The sequence below is a fragment of the Fusarium keratoplasticum genome, chromosome 11, assembly GCF_025433545.1.
Source record: "Fusarium keratoplasticum isolate Fu6.1 chromosome 11, whole genome shotgun sequence".
NCBI lineage: Eukaryota > Fungi > Ascomycota > Sordariomycetes > Hypocreales > Nectriaceae > Fusarium > Fusarium keratoplasticum.
Window position 1 is genome coordinate 1,347,706 of NC_070539.1, and position 14,173 is coordinate 1,361,878.

At 51.5% G+C, this 14,173-nt stretch overlaps 4 protein-coding genes across 4 annotated transcripts; 2 read left to right on the top strand and 2 right to left on the bottom strand.

The window, feature by feature from the left end:
* Window positions 1-191: 191 nt before the first annotated feature.
* On the top strand, window positions 192-1,146 carry NCS57_01326900 (uncharacterized protein; the record flags this gene model as incomplete). The annotated part of the gene is made up of 4 exons (XM_053062912.1): window positions 192-335; window positions 383-419; window positions 468-933; window positions 984-1,146. The coding sequence occupies 4 exons, from the start codon at window positions 192-194 to the stop codon at window positions 1,144-1,146; spliced, it is 810 nt and encodes a 269-aa protein (XP_052907807.1).
* Window positions 1,147-2,512: 1,366 nt separating this feature from the next.
* On the top strand, window positions 2,513-3,405 carry NCS57_01327000 (Alpha-carbonic anhydrase domain-containing protein; the record flags this gene model as incomplete). Its single annotated transcript, XM_053062913.1, has 2 exons — window positions 2,513-2,690; window positions 2,759-3,405. The coding sequence occupies 2 exons, from the start codon at window positions 2,513-2,515 to the stop codon at window positions 3,403-3,405; spliced, it is 825 nt and encodes a 274-aa protein (XP_052907808.1).
* A 301-nt stretch (window positions 3,406-3,706) lies between these two features.
* NCS57_01327100 (Nucleotid-trans domain-containing protein) lies at window positions 3,707-5,022 on the bottom strand (the record flags this gene model as incomplete). Its single annotated transcript, XM_053062914.1, has 3 exons — window positions 4,820-5,022; window positions 4,437-4,762; window positions 3,707-4,389 (listed from the first exon to the last, which is right to left on the bottom strand). Exons 1-3 carry the CDS (start codon window positions 4,960-4,962, stop codon window positions 3,707-3,709), a joined length of 1,152 nt encoding a protein of 383 aa, XP_052907809.1. The 5' UTR covers window positions 4,963-5,022.
* A 6,018-nt stretch (window positions 5,023-11,040) lies between these two features.
* NCS57_01327200 (uncharacterized protein) lies at window positions 11,041-12,828 on the bottom strand (the record flags this gene model as incomplete). The annotated part of the gene is made up of 5 exons (XM_053062915.1): window positions 11,041-11,141; window positions 11,194-11,396; window positions 11,449-12,183; window positions 12,238-12,631; window positions 12,690-12,828. 5 exons carry the CDS (start codon window positions 12,826-12,828, stop codon window positions 11,041-11,043), a joined length of 1,572 nt encoding a protein of 523 aa, XP_052907810.1.
* Window positions 12,829-14,173: the final 1,345 nt, after the last annotated feature.

A 14,173-nucleotide genomic window follows, 5' to 3' on the forward strand; every position in this document is an offset into this window, starting at 1 on the left:
CTACCCTCAACAAAGCATAGCTCGCCTTCTCCCTCCAACCCCAGGTTTCCCCTCACCCCGTAACCTTGTGCTCTCTTGATAAATACTGTCGTCATGTTGCTTGAGTCTTCCCACGATGACCCACGTTCCTGCTTGGCGCCCTTTCATCATGAGTTCCGGGGCTATTGGAGTCTCGTAAACATTAGCTTCCCATGGCCGGGCTACAGGTCAACGTTTACGTCGCAATATCGGTCACGTGGACCGCTGCAACCACCGCGCTGCTCCTCCGTCTCAAGGCCCGGAGGATGACGAGGATGAAGCTGTGGTTTGATGATTATCTAGCGTGTGTAGCATGGGTACGTTCGTACGTTTTGAGCCTGCTTGTTGTGACTGACACATACAGGCGCTTGTTTCGGGATATAATTCTGTTACTATCTTTTGTATGAGCGGATGAATCAATATGGTGTATCTCCCGCTGATAACTGCAGGGACTGCTCGTTATATGCTTGGCCAATCGCTCAGTGGCATACAAGACCAGACTCACGCAGATATGATAAGGGAAAAGTCGAGATTCCTCCTCTGGATTACAGAGCTCCTCTACGCCGCATCGATAGCTGCATCAAAGCTGGCAATCCTGTCCTTCTACTGGCGCATCTTCCGCTATACCTCGATCCGCATACCCATTCTAGTCCTTATCGCGGCTGTGTCCATCTGGTTCACCATCCGGACATTCATGGTGATATTCCACTGTGCTCCGGTTCAGGCATACTGGAACAAGACCATTACGCACGCCCGTTGTTTGGTAAATCCATCAACGTTCTTCTTTTGCACGATTCTTATCCACTGTTTGATGGACTGCATCATCTTGGTCTTGCCAGTCATTGAAGTCGCAAAGATGCATCTGCCATGGTCCAAAAAGCTCGCCGTGGTCGGCCTTTTTACGTCTGGAATCATGCATGTCTGCCCACTCCTCGCTGCTTCTGCATCCGCTGACCATGGCAAAGAGTCTGCATTGCGTCAGTCTTTATACTGATCCAAGCTATCCACTATGACCCCAATACGAGAGAATTCCCAAGGGAAATTGCCCTCAGCATGATCTGGGGAGGCGTCGAGATCAACGTGGCAGTCTTTTCTGGCAAGCAAAGTCACAAAATCTGCCTTGAGTGAGCGCTAATACAGAGTTCAGCTTGTCTTCCCATGCTCCGCCCGATATTCCAGAGACTCATTCCTGGAATTTCAACTGCCGAGACTAGTCGCCCGATCAGCTTACCCAGTGTAGTGCTCCCACCGACGTTGTCAAGAGTGAACGAGGCCAAGCAGGAAAAGTCGCGCAGGTCGGTGGCTCAGGGCTTCGTAGACCATGAACTGGCTACCGTGTCGAGCGCGCCAAGCGATGCATCAAGGCAAAAGAGTCCTCATCAAGCTAGAAATTCAGTTGAAGGTTAAACAACGGTTTGAACTCTCGTGACTCCGCCACGACCAAAGCCTTGGAAATTCCCTCGCCAAGCCAGGCTGAGCCAGGTCGATGCCTTGGAAAGGTCAACACCTTCCCGTTGAAGCCGACTATCTAGATGCTTGGCAACGGTAGTCTAGTCTCTCACATGTTGAGCAGCCAGTCCCGACACGGCATCTGCGGACAACTGCCGTGTCTTGGGTCTGCCTAGTTTCTGACATTCGGGATCGCCAAGACACGTCTATGTAACGCGCCAAGACCCTCGACCGTTGTAAACGTGACTGGTCTAGTTGACAAGCTGACGTTTCCCCAGTGGCTTTGATGATTAAAACGAGACGATAGAGTTATTGCCAAGCCGTCGCAGCATCGCCAACCGCTAAAGGAAGCGCTGCGCCCGTTGCGTTGGGTATCGCCGAGACTGAGTGGGTAAACAGGCTAACCCGGCGAGGGAGCTTGGACTGGGTAGATCTCTCTTCAATCTCATTTTACCCAGGCCCCTTTTTTCCACGCGTCGGCGAATCAGCGGAGGGCATTTAGCATCGGAGCGTAAATTAAAGACTCAAAACGGTCCAGACTCGACCGTTTCAGCGACTCATTTGCGATACGAGCCCCTGACAGGGCCAGCGCAGAGTTTACCCTCTACAACCAGACGATGGGAAAACAGGCCGTTTTTGCCGAGACTGAACAGCAGAGAGAGCACGTGGGCGAGTAAAATGCCTTGTTCGCTAGGGGCACAATGGAGCAGCTTCATACGCACTGTTGGCTTGTCAAAGAGTAGCCTTGTGGGGTGACGACTCGGTGCGAAAACCCCCTGTAACTTTGGCTCCCAGCCACGAACTCGCCCTTTGTCGATCCCATTCTCTCGCAAGCGTTGAAAGCCTCTGCCGACGACGCTTCAACTGCGCCTCTGTCTTGGCAGTGACATTATGCTGGCTGAATAGAGATTGTTTCTTGCTAGATCTGCTACGAAGAGCAAAAGTTATAAACCTCGTCGTTTCCTGGGGACGAGAAAGTGGAACATCTCAATCATCTCCATCTAGAACCCACTTTCTACGCAAGCCTAAATAACACCCAACCAAGATGCGCGGCCTCCATCTCCTTGCGACAGCGGTGCATGTCACTGGCACACTCTCATGCGCCCTACACGAGAATCACCAACAGCTCGTCAACAGGAAACGGCACGTCAGTCCCCGGGCGGCGCCAGGGGACACGGATTGGGCATACGAGGCGTCCTTTAACTGGGGCCGTCTCAACCCTGGTTGGTAGACCCCTTCTTCCCCCTCGGCAGCTCGGCCAGCAAGCGTGTTTCTGACACCCCTGATGCAGATTATGCCCTCTGCCAGACCGGCACACAGCAGTCGCCCATTGCCCTGAGCCTCAACAATGGGCTGTCGCTGAACCACATCCCCGAGTTCAACTATCCTGATAGCGTGGCGGGTAACTTTTACAACTGGGGTTACGGCCCGGCCTTTACCGTGACGCATGAGGATGGTGTATGGGACCAGAACCCGTCCTTCTCATTCGACAACGAGACTGTCTATCTCAAGGGATGGCACATCCACGCCCCGGCAGATCATTCCGTGGGAGGAGATCGGTCCAAGGCGGAGCTGCATCTCGTCCACGTTGACGCCAAAGGCCACGAGCGAGCCGTCTTAGCCATCCGCCTCGACCCGGGTAATCGGGACAACCAGTTTCTAGCCCAGCTGCCGTCCATGATCGGCTTCAACGAGACGGATATCACGGAACCGGCAGAGCTGAACCATCGGCTGGCGCTCGAGAGCGTGCTTTACTTTAACGAGTTCTGGACCTACCAGGGCAGCCTGACGAGTCCCCCCTGCCACGAGGGCATCCGGTGGTTCGTGGCCAGGCAAATCATGTTTACGGGCGTGCAGCAGATGAGGGACATTCTGGGGGCGAGCACGTACAGCGCCCGTGCCGAGCAGGAGGTTTGGCTGCACAGGATCAACGAGTGAGGCGCGCAATTCAGGAGGATTATTGAGTGATGATCTTATCGGACAAAAAGTTCCAGAAAACGTCACTTACGTAAAGCAGAAACGATACTAGACGAGACATGTGGGAGATGATGCAGTCAGTGCGTGAGGCTTAAGCCACCATCGGGAACAGCAAACCACATTCGATTCAAGGAGCAGGATAGTAAATGCCAATTCAGTTGATGATGATGGCTTCAAAATGTTCATTAGTCTATCATTATTGTACATACGCTCTCTATATCTAGTTGTTCGCTTTAAAAAAAATCACGAAAAAACAACTCCCTTAAACCTGTAACCGGTTCAGAGGGTAGCTCTTGTTGCTCGCATCCAGGAAAGTCTTCTTCTTGTCCTGGTGGAAACCGTCGTGCAGGCGGTTCACAAACGCCTCGAGGATCGCCTGGTGAAGGTCGCCAACGGGGTAATCCTTGTGGAACCAGTGATGCCTCACAAAGACACCTCCGCAAGTCTTGTCGCCAATGTACGGGGCACCGTTGCCGTCCATGCAGGGGATAGGTCGAAGCTCCTCGTCAGAGTCGTAGTCGTAGCGAACGTAGTTTGCGAAAGCAGCCTGTTCGTGCGCCCAATCCTTTGCCCACTTCTTGCATCCGTCGTACTTCTTCTCGGTGGGACAGGCCTCCCAGTTGGTGAAGAGTTCCTGGGTGCGCTCGCTCTGCCGGGCGACGACGAAGCCGGTGTTCCACATGGGCTTGCCCTTGTGGTCGCGGTTGCGGGGGGAGTCGGGGTCACTGGCCATGGCGACGAGGGTATTTTCGGTGATGTTCCAGAGGGACATGAGCCACTCGAAGGGCATGTGGGGGTACATGAAGACGGCGTCGGCGTCGAGGAAGACGACAAACTCGTGCGTCTTGAGGGCTTCCTGGATCATGGGCACCTTGACCCATGTGCCGTGTCGGTCAGAGTAGTTAGGGGCTCGAATGAATCGATAGTCGTAGCCGTGAATCATGGCTGATGCTGTCAGTGAGAGGGTTCTTGAGTGAATTGAGGCGACATACCATAGAGGTAGTGATTCATCATTCCACCAGTTCGTCCAACCATCTCCTTGGGGTTCAACTTGGACGTGTTCATCATAGCACCGACTCCCTCATCCACGCGAGTGTCGACATCGAGAATGAGCAGCTTCTTGCCGAGCGGCTTCCTCCATCGGTAGTTGTCCTTGGCAATCTCGTAGTTGTACCCCTCCTTGGAAACAAACTTTGTCTCATTAAGATCGTGCAGAAAAGGCTTCCACAGCGCGTGCATCAATCCTGACATGTCATCCGGGGCTGGGACCGGGGCGGTCTTTTGAGGCGGCTGCTCTGAAGCTGGGTCCTTGAATGTTCTGCGGATGAAGCTGTCAATGGGTGCACTGATGTCTTGATGATGGGGTCAAACTTACGGTAGAGCCTCGATGGCTTCGGCAAAGTAGAAACCCCACATGTGAATCGCCAAGCCGAAAAGAACCAGCAGGCCCATGGCGATGAAGACGCCTTTCCGCCGATTGAGCCGGCTGAGGAACACCTCGTCCATCATCATCTTCATCTCGACGGTGGTGGTGGCTTGAAGGCCGTCTGCTGCAAGTGTCGATCGGTCGGAGAAAACAATGTCTTGAAGAAGAAAAGGAATGGGCGTATTAAATGCGCGGTGGCTAAAAAAACGAGTGTGTGTGAGAGGTTCCAGAAAAGACGGGACAAGAAACTGGAGAGAGCTGGGCGGCCGACAAGCTTTTTGTATAAATGTCACATCATGCAGGAGATTGGCAATCGAGCTCGGCTTTCAGCAGAGAAAAGGACCAACAGCGTGTCCCTCATCGGCACGCACACAGTGACTGAACGGACTGGACTGGGTGGCTCACCACCATGGCACCACCGCATCAACCGTATACGAGGTGGGTCTGACAGGTCTGTTGCCACGCAGGGATTGGATGCTCCGTAGAGTCTCTTCACATGCGAGATGGCCCAGACCCGTCCCTGGCCAAATCTTCTGATTCCCGGACTCCCGATCCGCCTTTCGGACGCTAGATTCGTCTAGCAAAATGCTTGATGGGCCCCCTGGACAGATACGGAACGGACCAAGTACCCGCCGCCTGCAGCCTTGAAAAATTGGCTCTTTGAAGATCTCTTGTCATGAGCTTGTTTATCGTTTCCGCTCTGGATGCAGGCCAAGAGAGGGTTCCAGCATGTCGGTTTACAATGCTTGTTTACGCTGTGCAGCCTGTGCTACAACTTGGCAAATGCTTACCTTGCTTGGAGAACATGTCTTGGGATGCACGTGCTGGATCGGGCTATTAATAGCGTCGATATTTGCCCATCAGCTTGCCTTGACTCGACCCATTAACACGACCTTTTTACGCCTGGGCCCATCACATCAGACAGCCACAAACCCGCCGGAATAAGCTAGACTACGGGCTCTCCATCTAGAAGTTAAGCCGCAGCCACAGAACACACCGAGCAAATGCCTAAAATTAATTTGCCCATGATCAACGTTGCATCAGATCAGTACGAGGCACGAAACGTTGGATGTAGACTCCCACAGCAGGGTTACTCACATCCTCTATAGTCCATTGGCTGCGCTTCTACGAGGACCTCCCATGTTCATCACCTATAAAGACCCTGGCGATAGCTCCACAAGGCTGTGTGCTGTCCTGTTTCATCTGGCCTCGATACGGTCGCTTTCGCCCTTTCACTCACAGCCAACGTTCCTCATTGCAATCTGCTAGCGCCGAAACCACTGCCAGCTCTTCACAACCAACAACCCGGAGTTGCGGATAAAGACAATGCTCCGATGCAGATTGCTTGTCAGAAAACGCCATCATTGGCGTCTTCAAGCCACCAACTGACTCGCCCTGACGACTCCCTCCTGCATTAAATTGCTGCAGCTTTCAACCAACAACACCTTAGGCATCCATCCATCCATCGGCCACTTCCAAGAAGACCCTCCGCAACAGAAACGCCGTCTGAGCGTTCCCATTCAGGCTTCCTGTGCGACCGTTTCACCTGGCCGAGATGACAGCGCAGAATGCGCCCCGTTTCGACACCAACGCACCCCACCGGCAACAAAAGGACCACTAGCGAGCATCGAAAAGGGACTGTGGCATTGGCTGCACCGTTTAGACGGGAACACGGCTATTAATAATAACGCCGTCCCGGGCGCTAACAGTGGCTTTTTATGCATCCGTTGCAGTCAATCACCAGTTGCCTCCATACAAAAGGGGTACTCACTGCCCCCTGATTTCATGACAGAGGCCTCTTCTCCTTTTTGCGAATTGAAACAAGCGCCGAAACTTTAAAATTTTTGCTCCTTGATGCGTCTCTTGTTGGATCCTCTCGCTTTCGCTAACCTGCGCTTTTCACAGAGTGGAACTCGACAAATCGGGCACTGACTGCGTTTCTGTCAACTGTCAGAAATCTGTTTTCTCCCCATGTCATATAAGCCCGAAGATGGTTGTGTTTGCCGATCTCACTCTACCGTTACGGCTGGCCTGTTGCGTCTTCTACGACATGTCCAATAGAAATGGTGGCAGCCTAATCGAGCGTTAAACGTAAAAGCTTCGTCTGTAGGCGTACGTACCCTGTACGACGCGTCACTTTTTCTCCCCAAAGCGACGGGAGGTGTCATGCCTCGAATAATGAGTATCATCATTTGATCGAGATCGAGACGTTTTGTTGGTTGGTGTTGCTGCAACTCTTACTTCCGGTCAGCCACTGCATCACACGACTGAGTTCATCCACATGTAAATGCACCTTCGTGGCACAAACGCTCAAACAAAACATGACTGTGGTATCAGGAGAAAGGGGGAGGGAATATTTTATTGGCCGAGACATCACAACTGCATCTAGGAAAAGGGAGACAGGGAATCCATTTATGGAACCAAAGTGCGACGGCTTCCTCACACGAGCTGTGTATCCCGTTTCATCGGAGACTACCCTGAGTCGTTGTTTTAAGCTTCTTCTTGGACCTAATGCGAACATCAAGTATGTCCCGTGCCTTGGGAGTGCTGTCTTGGAATGCCTCCACGAACCTCAGGTCCCTGGGGCTCTTACAAGGCCAGTCAAAGCCACCATCTACCGGCTCGCCTGCCGGAGAACCACAAAAGAAACAGCAGCACGCTCTGCATATGTCCCCGTGAATCCTTTCTTCTTCGTGTACGGCCACCTGATGATCGTCTGTCAGAACGCTCGACTCTTTGAAGGACTCCAGCCGCTGGCGCCACCGCATTGTAAAACCTGTTTGCCACTAAGGGATGAAGCATCACTCTCAACCTATACCAATGTACCCCAGGCCTTGAAACCAATCTCATCCCGATGATCGTGATGGATCTCCCCCACAGTCCAGCTCAAGCCAGGGGAAGGGGCTGTGCTATACGAGAGGCGCACCATGCCACCGAGCTCGGGCAACGTGCTCGAGCTTCGATGCGAACAGGAGGTCCACACGAGAGGAGTTTCGTTCCTGACCTAAATGTCCCATCTTGCGACCAGCCCACTCTTTCCCTTGGACTTGTGCTTGCTGGCCGTCTCCATCGCATTGGCTTAGGGCTGCGTCTGTGTAGCGCCAAGCCTTTCCCAGTAAAAGGATATAGCGTAGAGTTCCCCGGTGGCGCTACTGTCGACCGTTTGTTCCAAATTCATCACCGTGTTGTCCATAGCAGGGGATGCTCGGAACCACCTCTAGTCGGAGGAGCAGGAGGGGCCGTGCCGCAGGTACGAGTTGCATCCCATCCGATATGGCCCTACATTCCACTCTTGCAGGATGAAAACAGATGTGGCAGTGCCGCCAATTACACTTGACCAGAGTGCAATGCGATGGCTCCGTTGCGCGGCCAACGCCGATAAACTTTCCCCTTCGACAACAATGAAAGCACAACAGAACGAGCAATGGTTTATCATTCAGTTTAATTCTTCCCCTACTGCACCGGGCGGACGGTGGCATAGATGAAAAAAAGATAAAATTCAGGAAATAAGGTTCTGTAGCTATCCATCATGTACCAGGTTCAATTCCCGCCATATATCTTCTGCCATCTCTATTATTTTGCCATTTGAACCTTCTTTGCTTCGTATGATCTAACTTGCTAGATGCCATATCTTCTTCATACACCCTCAATCTTCACGTGTACCTCGGTCCCGTTGTCGTGTAGATATCATCATGCCACGAAGCACTGAGGGCACTGCCGCTGCCTCTCAGATCATTTCAGTCCTGGGTTAGTCTCAAGTTGATCTGAGTAGAGATTTTTGGGTTTTTATTTAGTAGCCTCGAAGCTCCCTTCTATCGATGACCTTCTCACCGCTCATTTACATGAAGAAGTCACTCGCACGGGGTGAAGCTCTGATTGCCACCTCTCATCTGAAAGGCTGGAGAGCGTCAACATAGACTCGCGATTCTCACTGACTGGCCCCTCAATTCTACTCTCAAGCTTCCTCTCGCCCGAAACATCCAGAAGTGACTTCAAGTCCTGGTCTTGCCCCCTCGGGATGGAATCTCTCCGTCTCCACAAGATGGGAAGTGCTTTCGCCAATCATAGTTGCTCAGAAAGCTGTCACCCGGGAAGCTTTGGAAGATTTGGGTATTGTCTATGATGGTATTTGGATTGGACCTCCATCGCCCCTGTCATTCTTAACCCGGAAGCTTTCTTCCTGGCTCACACGAGTGCACTGCCAGTTTTATTAACATCGCCAAGTCGAGGAATCCCCCGAATTCGCCGGCCCTCTGGCTTGAAAAAGAGGGCCGCCTGATGGTGTACGGGTGGTGTATATCCGTCCTGCTTAAGGAGATACGGAAGAAGCGGATGTGGCCCTTGTCCCATGGGTGGCTCAGCCATGACCTGTTCTTACTTTCAGGGAGCCGGAGAGGTCAAGCTAAGACAGAGCTAGTCACTGTCACACGACGTTTGCATTGCCCTGAAATAGTACCATGAGGTATTTTCAAGCGAATGATTCTCCAATTACTATCTAAAGCCCTAGAAAGTCGACGCAGCACTTGTCAACCAGCCCGTCCCACATGCCATCATCGGCGTGCTCCCACTCTTGAAGTCAACTGCCAGGGCTCCTACCCCCGCAAGAGTCTGTATGACCGACACAACCGCAGGCCCGTTCTTCCGGGCGGCCAGGTCCACCGCGTCCTTTTCATACTGCGAGATCCTCGCCTCGAGTGCCATTATCAGCAGCTGGTTGATGTCCCTCTGCTCCTTCACCTTGGCCTCCCTCTCAGCGTCTCTCTTTTCACGATCGCGCTGCACCTCCTTGATCTTGGCATCGAAAATGTCTTGCATGATCTTAAGAGCCTTTACCCGGGCCTTCTCCTGCCTCGCCTTCTTTTCCAGCTACTTTTCCTTCTGCTCAAGATCCGCGACGGCGCGCTGGCACTTCAACGGTTGATCCTCCTGCATCGTTGCAGTCTCGCTCGAGAGACTTCATACGATCGCCCCTATTGCGGTTTAGTTGCTCGAGCTTTTCCCGGTGCTCTCTCTCCTTCTTCGCTAGGAGAGCTGCCATCTTCTCGCTACAGCTTACCACTCTGCATTGCCTCTTCGTGACTCCTTTTGGCGTCTGCAAGATTCTTCTCGTGCTTTGCTCTCTCCGCTGACATGTCTTTGGGGAGCCCTTCGCCGTCTCGGGTCTTGTTGAGAGACCGTTCCCCGACCACCATCTCGTGTTGGATCCCAAGAACCATGTTGCCGAACAAGAACAGGATATGATTGACGATGCGCAGCGCCGATTCCTCAGAGATATCGTACCGGAACTCTGGCTGGCGCATTCAAGCATGTCGGCCCAGTTGGTAGAACGAAGCTTGGCCTCTCTTGCGATGTCGCCGCTTTGGTCACCGTTGAGCCTGTCCCACAAGGAAGTTGCCAGGACGACATGGGACATATCTGCCCTTTTGCCACAGCATGCCCGAAATATGTGTACGTTCCTCGAAGCTGCCAGTCATACGGTTATCGATGATTCTTTGTAGGTAGATAACTCCCGTCAGTTTCAGATTGCTGGAGTATCTCTGGGTGGGAAATTAGACCACGTCCGTAAGGGCCTCGGTTTCAGAGCGGTACGTGTCATCGAAGCCGGAAGTGTCGACCAGGACTGAATGGCCCTCGGCAGCGTAACAGACAGTGCGTGGGGATGCTAGAGGGGTCGTAACTTGAAGCGGGCGACTTCAGGCGGCGAAGTTATGGCCGATCTTGACGTCGCTGCCGGTCGGGGGCGTGATGAAGGTGTTATTCCCGGTTTCCGTCAGCCCCGTGATACCAATTATGGATTTCGCCTTGACTGTGTTAAAAGGTATCAATTGGGACAATGTGTATATACTTGATGTCTTCCTGAACAGCAGCCTTTGCTGCTGCATCCAGTTCCACCTTTCCATCTAAGGTTAGCTTGTATCCATCAATGTAAGATGGCACTCTACCCTCCGCTTTGTTATCTACAGTCGCTCGAGGCTGCTCTAGATCCACTGATTAAGAGATTGACTCATCCTATCGGATTGGACCCTGTTCAGGAGTAACAACAAGCAATACACACAGATTAAGGCGATCCACAAGGATAGCCCTACTTTGCAACAGGTTCTTCCCTAGATCTAGCTTTTAAAGCATATCTCTACTATGTAATAAATTAGACTACTCTTCTAAACACTATACTAGTGTTCTCTAACGATGAAAGACTTCCGCGCACGCAGGAACCAATCTGCAACTGCGTATAACAGAAAAACCCCCAAGATAGGAGAGATATAGTTCATGTCTGTGATCAGTCAGTTTCTGCTCAGAAGGTCGGGACAACATAAATAACTTACTATCTGCGGTCGCTGGCATCATGTATGGAAAAGAGTAGATAACGGTGGAAAAAATGGAAAAGAGAACTGTAGCGACTCGACAGAAAGTTCCCAGTCGTCCTAGGTTGAATGGACCCTTGACATCTTTGTTTTTCGGAAACAGCGAATAAAAGGCTGGGAGAGAGTATGATAATGAAGGGAAGATGACGACTCCTGCTGCAAGGCTATTGGAATGTTAGCAGCCACAAACCAGACAAACATTAACGTTATGCATACCTGTTGAACGCTGTGGTGGATGCGATCCCAAGCAGCGAGAGCAGGGAAACCAGGACCGTGCAGAGCACATGAGCCTCGAGCGGGATATTTAATCTTGGGTGAACCCGAGACCATAACTTGGAAAAAGGAAGACCATTGTCTCTAGAAAATGCCCAGCAGATTCTAGACATATAGGCCTGGAGACCTATAACAGCAAAGAAATAAGAGGCCATAATCAAAGATAGCATGAATATAGCAGCCGCCTTATTCTTGCGCAGGGCAAGATAAAATAGCTGGAGAAGTGGAACTCCGGTCTCTGTCCCAACTATGCCATTGAAGTCCGTTAGACACCACATGAGGAGAACCGCCAGGGGCCATGCTGTAAGAAAACCAAGCCCAACGGTCATATAGAGAGCTTTCGGAACGTTTTTCTCAGGGTCTGGGATTTCTTCAGCCATGTGGACTGCGGTATCAATCATGCCATAACTATAGTTGGCATTGATCAAACCGACTAGAAAGGCCATCCCTTTAGATTTCCAGCCACTGATGTTTTCGAGACTGTCGAAGATATAGGAAGCATCGGTATGTGTCGCACTGACGGCGGGTATGCTAATCGTGATAGCAGCACAGGCTAGGATGTTGACAACCATTCCAATTGTGAGACCTGTAGATATGCTTTTATAGTTGAGGTTGACGATGAATATCGAGGTATTGAAGGCGAGGCCGACTAGATATGCCTGCCACGAGTGGATGGTACTTTGGTGTATATTAGCTGAACAGTTTTGGGGTGTGCGGACTCCAGAGACTCACAACGAAGGGTGTACGAGCTTAACGCAACCTAATACCAGATGACCCATCAAGACGAAGCCGCCTGACGTAGCAACTATGCCCCCAAATAAGTTGCAAAGGCCGGTAAAGAAAGCTGACGGTCGGGTAACTGAAGGGGGGGCCAGTTGAGTCACCCAGTAATACTGGCCGCCAGCATTCGGCATGGCGCTCATGAGCTCCGCGAGGGTAGTAACAATGAAGATGTTCATAACCCCAATGAGGATAAGTCCATAGACAATAGCGGCAGAACCGCCGATCAGCACGCCAGTAGAAAATCCACCGGTGACCCCAAGCCAAGATGCGGTCACCATGAAAGCGACTCCAACGAGCTGCAAAGTATTCAACTCTCTCTTCATTTGCGGTTCGTAGCCCATAGCTACAAGAACATGGGGGTCTCAGCAATTGCACTAGGCGTGGACGGTGACTCAACTTACACATGAGCTTCATGCTGTCTGCGGTAACATGCTGGTCCTTACCAGGAGAGATAGACTCCCGCCTGACCCCAGGGGAGATGGATTCCCGCTTCACCGCTGAATGGCGATCCACGTCGTCTCCAGATAGTTTGTGGTCCATGTCTAAAAGATTCAAGGGTAAGAAATAATCTGATACGGTTTGCACGCAATGGGATGTTGGTGTTAAAGATGATTGACCGAAGGGTGAAGGCTGGAGGAGATTGGATCATCAAGTGGAAAGTGGTAAATCTGGGGAATAGTTATGTCGTAATATGCATGAACAAAATGGCCTCCCACGAAATTCTACTCGACCTACTTTCCCTTAATCCGAGTATTACACGCGCACCATTAGTACGCCTAGAATTACCGGATTGGGAGCTCAAGCGAAGGGAACGTCTTTGACAGATCAGCACCAAGATATCGCAGCTCCGGGCCTCGTATCGTGTCTCAAATAGGAAAAAGTCTAAAATGATCATAATCCCGCCATCCCGGTGGCGTCTCGCTTTTCACTGCTTTGGCCTCCCTTTGATCCGTGGAAGTAGGCGGTGCACCGCGTTATTGTGACGGTCAGGGTTCCAAACGTAATAAACCGTAACCCGATTGGTTTATGTTGGCAGTCGTGACGGGGCGTAGAGTACTGAGCGTGAAGTATCACGTCCGATAATGTCAAAAAATACTGAGGTAGCTAAAGCGTCTGCCTAAGAAATGCTTCCCGGTCTTCCATAGGCAGGGTCTGGGGATCATCTCACAATGGACATCATGAGATATCACCACCTTCTCACTCGCACGGAGTGGGGGAGTGAGCGGTCATGCATGCGTTGATCCATCCCGTGTTTCGCCACGCATTCGGTCGCGGCATGGGCCGTATGACAGCCATGCAAATCGCTGAGTAGCTGTGAGCATCTGTCAATTGCTTGTATCACAGCTGCAGTCGCTTACACCTGGAGAGCCGTGCTCTTTGTTGCAGTTGAAGCAGCATGCCCTTGAAGGAGCAAACCGCGGTAACAGATAGCGTATACTAGTAGACTTCAGTCTCTGTGTTTGGGAAATGATGCAAAGTTAGGGCTATCTCAGTACCTGGCCGACCATATCAGACTGCTATTAACTTCGCGAAGCCAAACAGATGATTTTCTCCATGGTTCATTGACTATTTAATAAATACAAAAAGGTATGAGACTCGCGATTCTGCTAATCAGAGAATAACAGTTGGGTCACGGTCTACCTGATCCCAAATTTCTTTCAAGGTATGGAAATGGACATCTGTAAAGTATTTCTGCCTCTGTTCCCTAACCTCTTGCTCTGGGCACTTTGCAGCACCAGATGCAGGGTACAATTGCAGTTGAGCAAATACAATTTCCTTGTCTGAGCCCCCGTGCCTGAATGTGTCAATTATCTCATTCAGAGTTTGGACTCGCACAGTAAACTTGGTGTGCCTTTCTCTGATAACGTCGACGATCTCCTGCCAG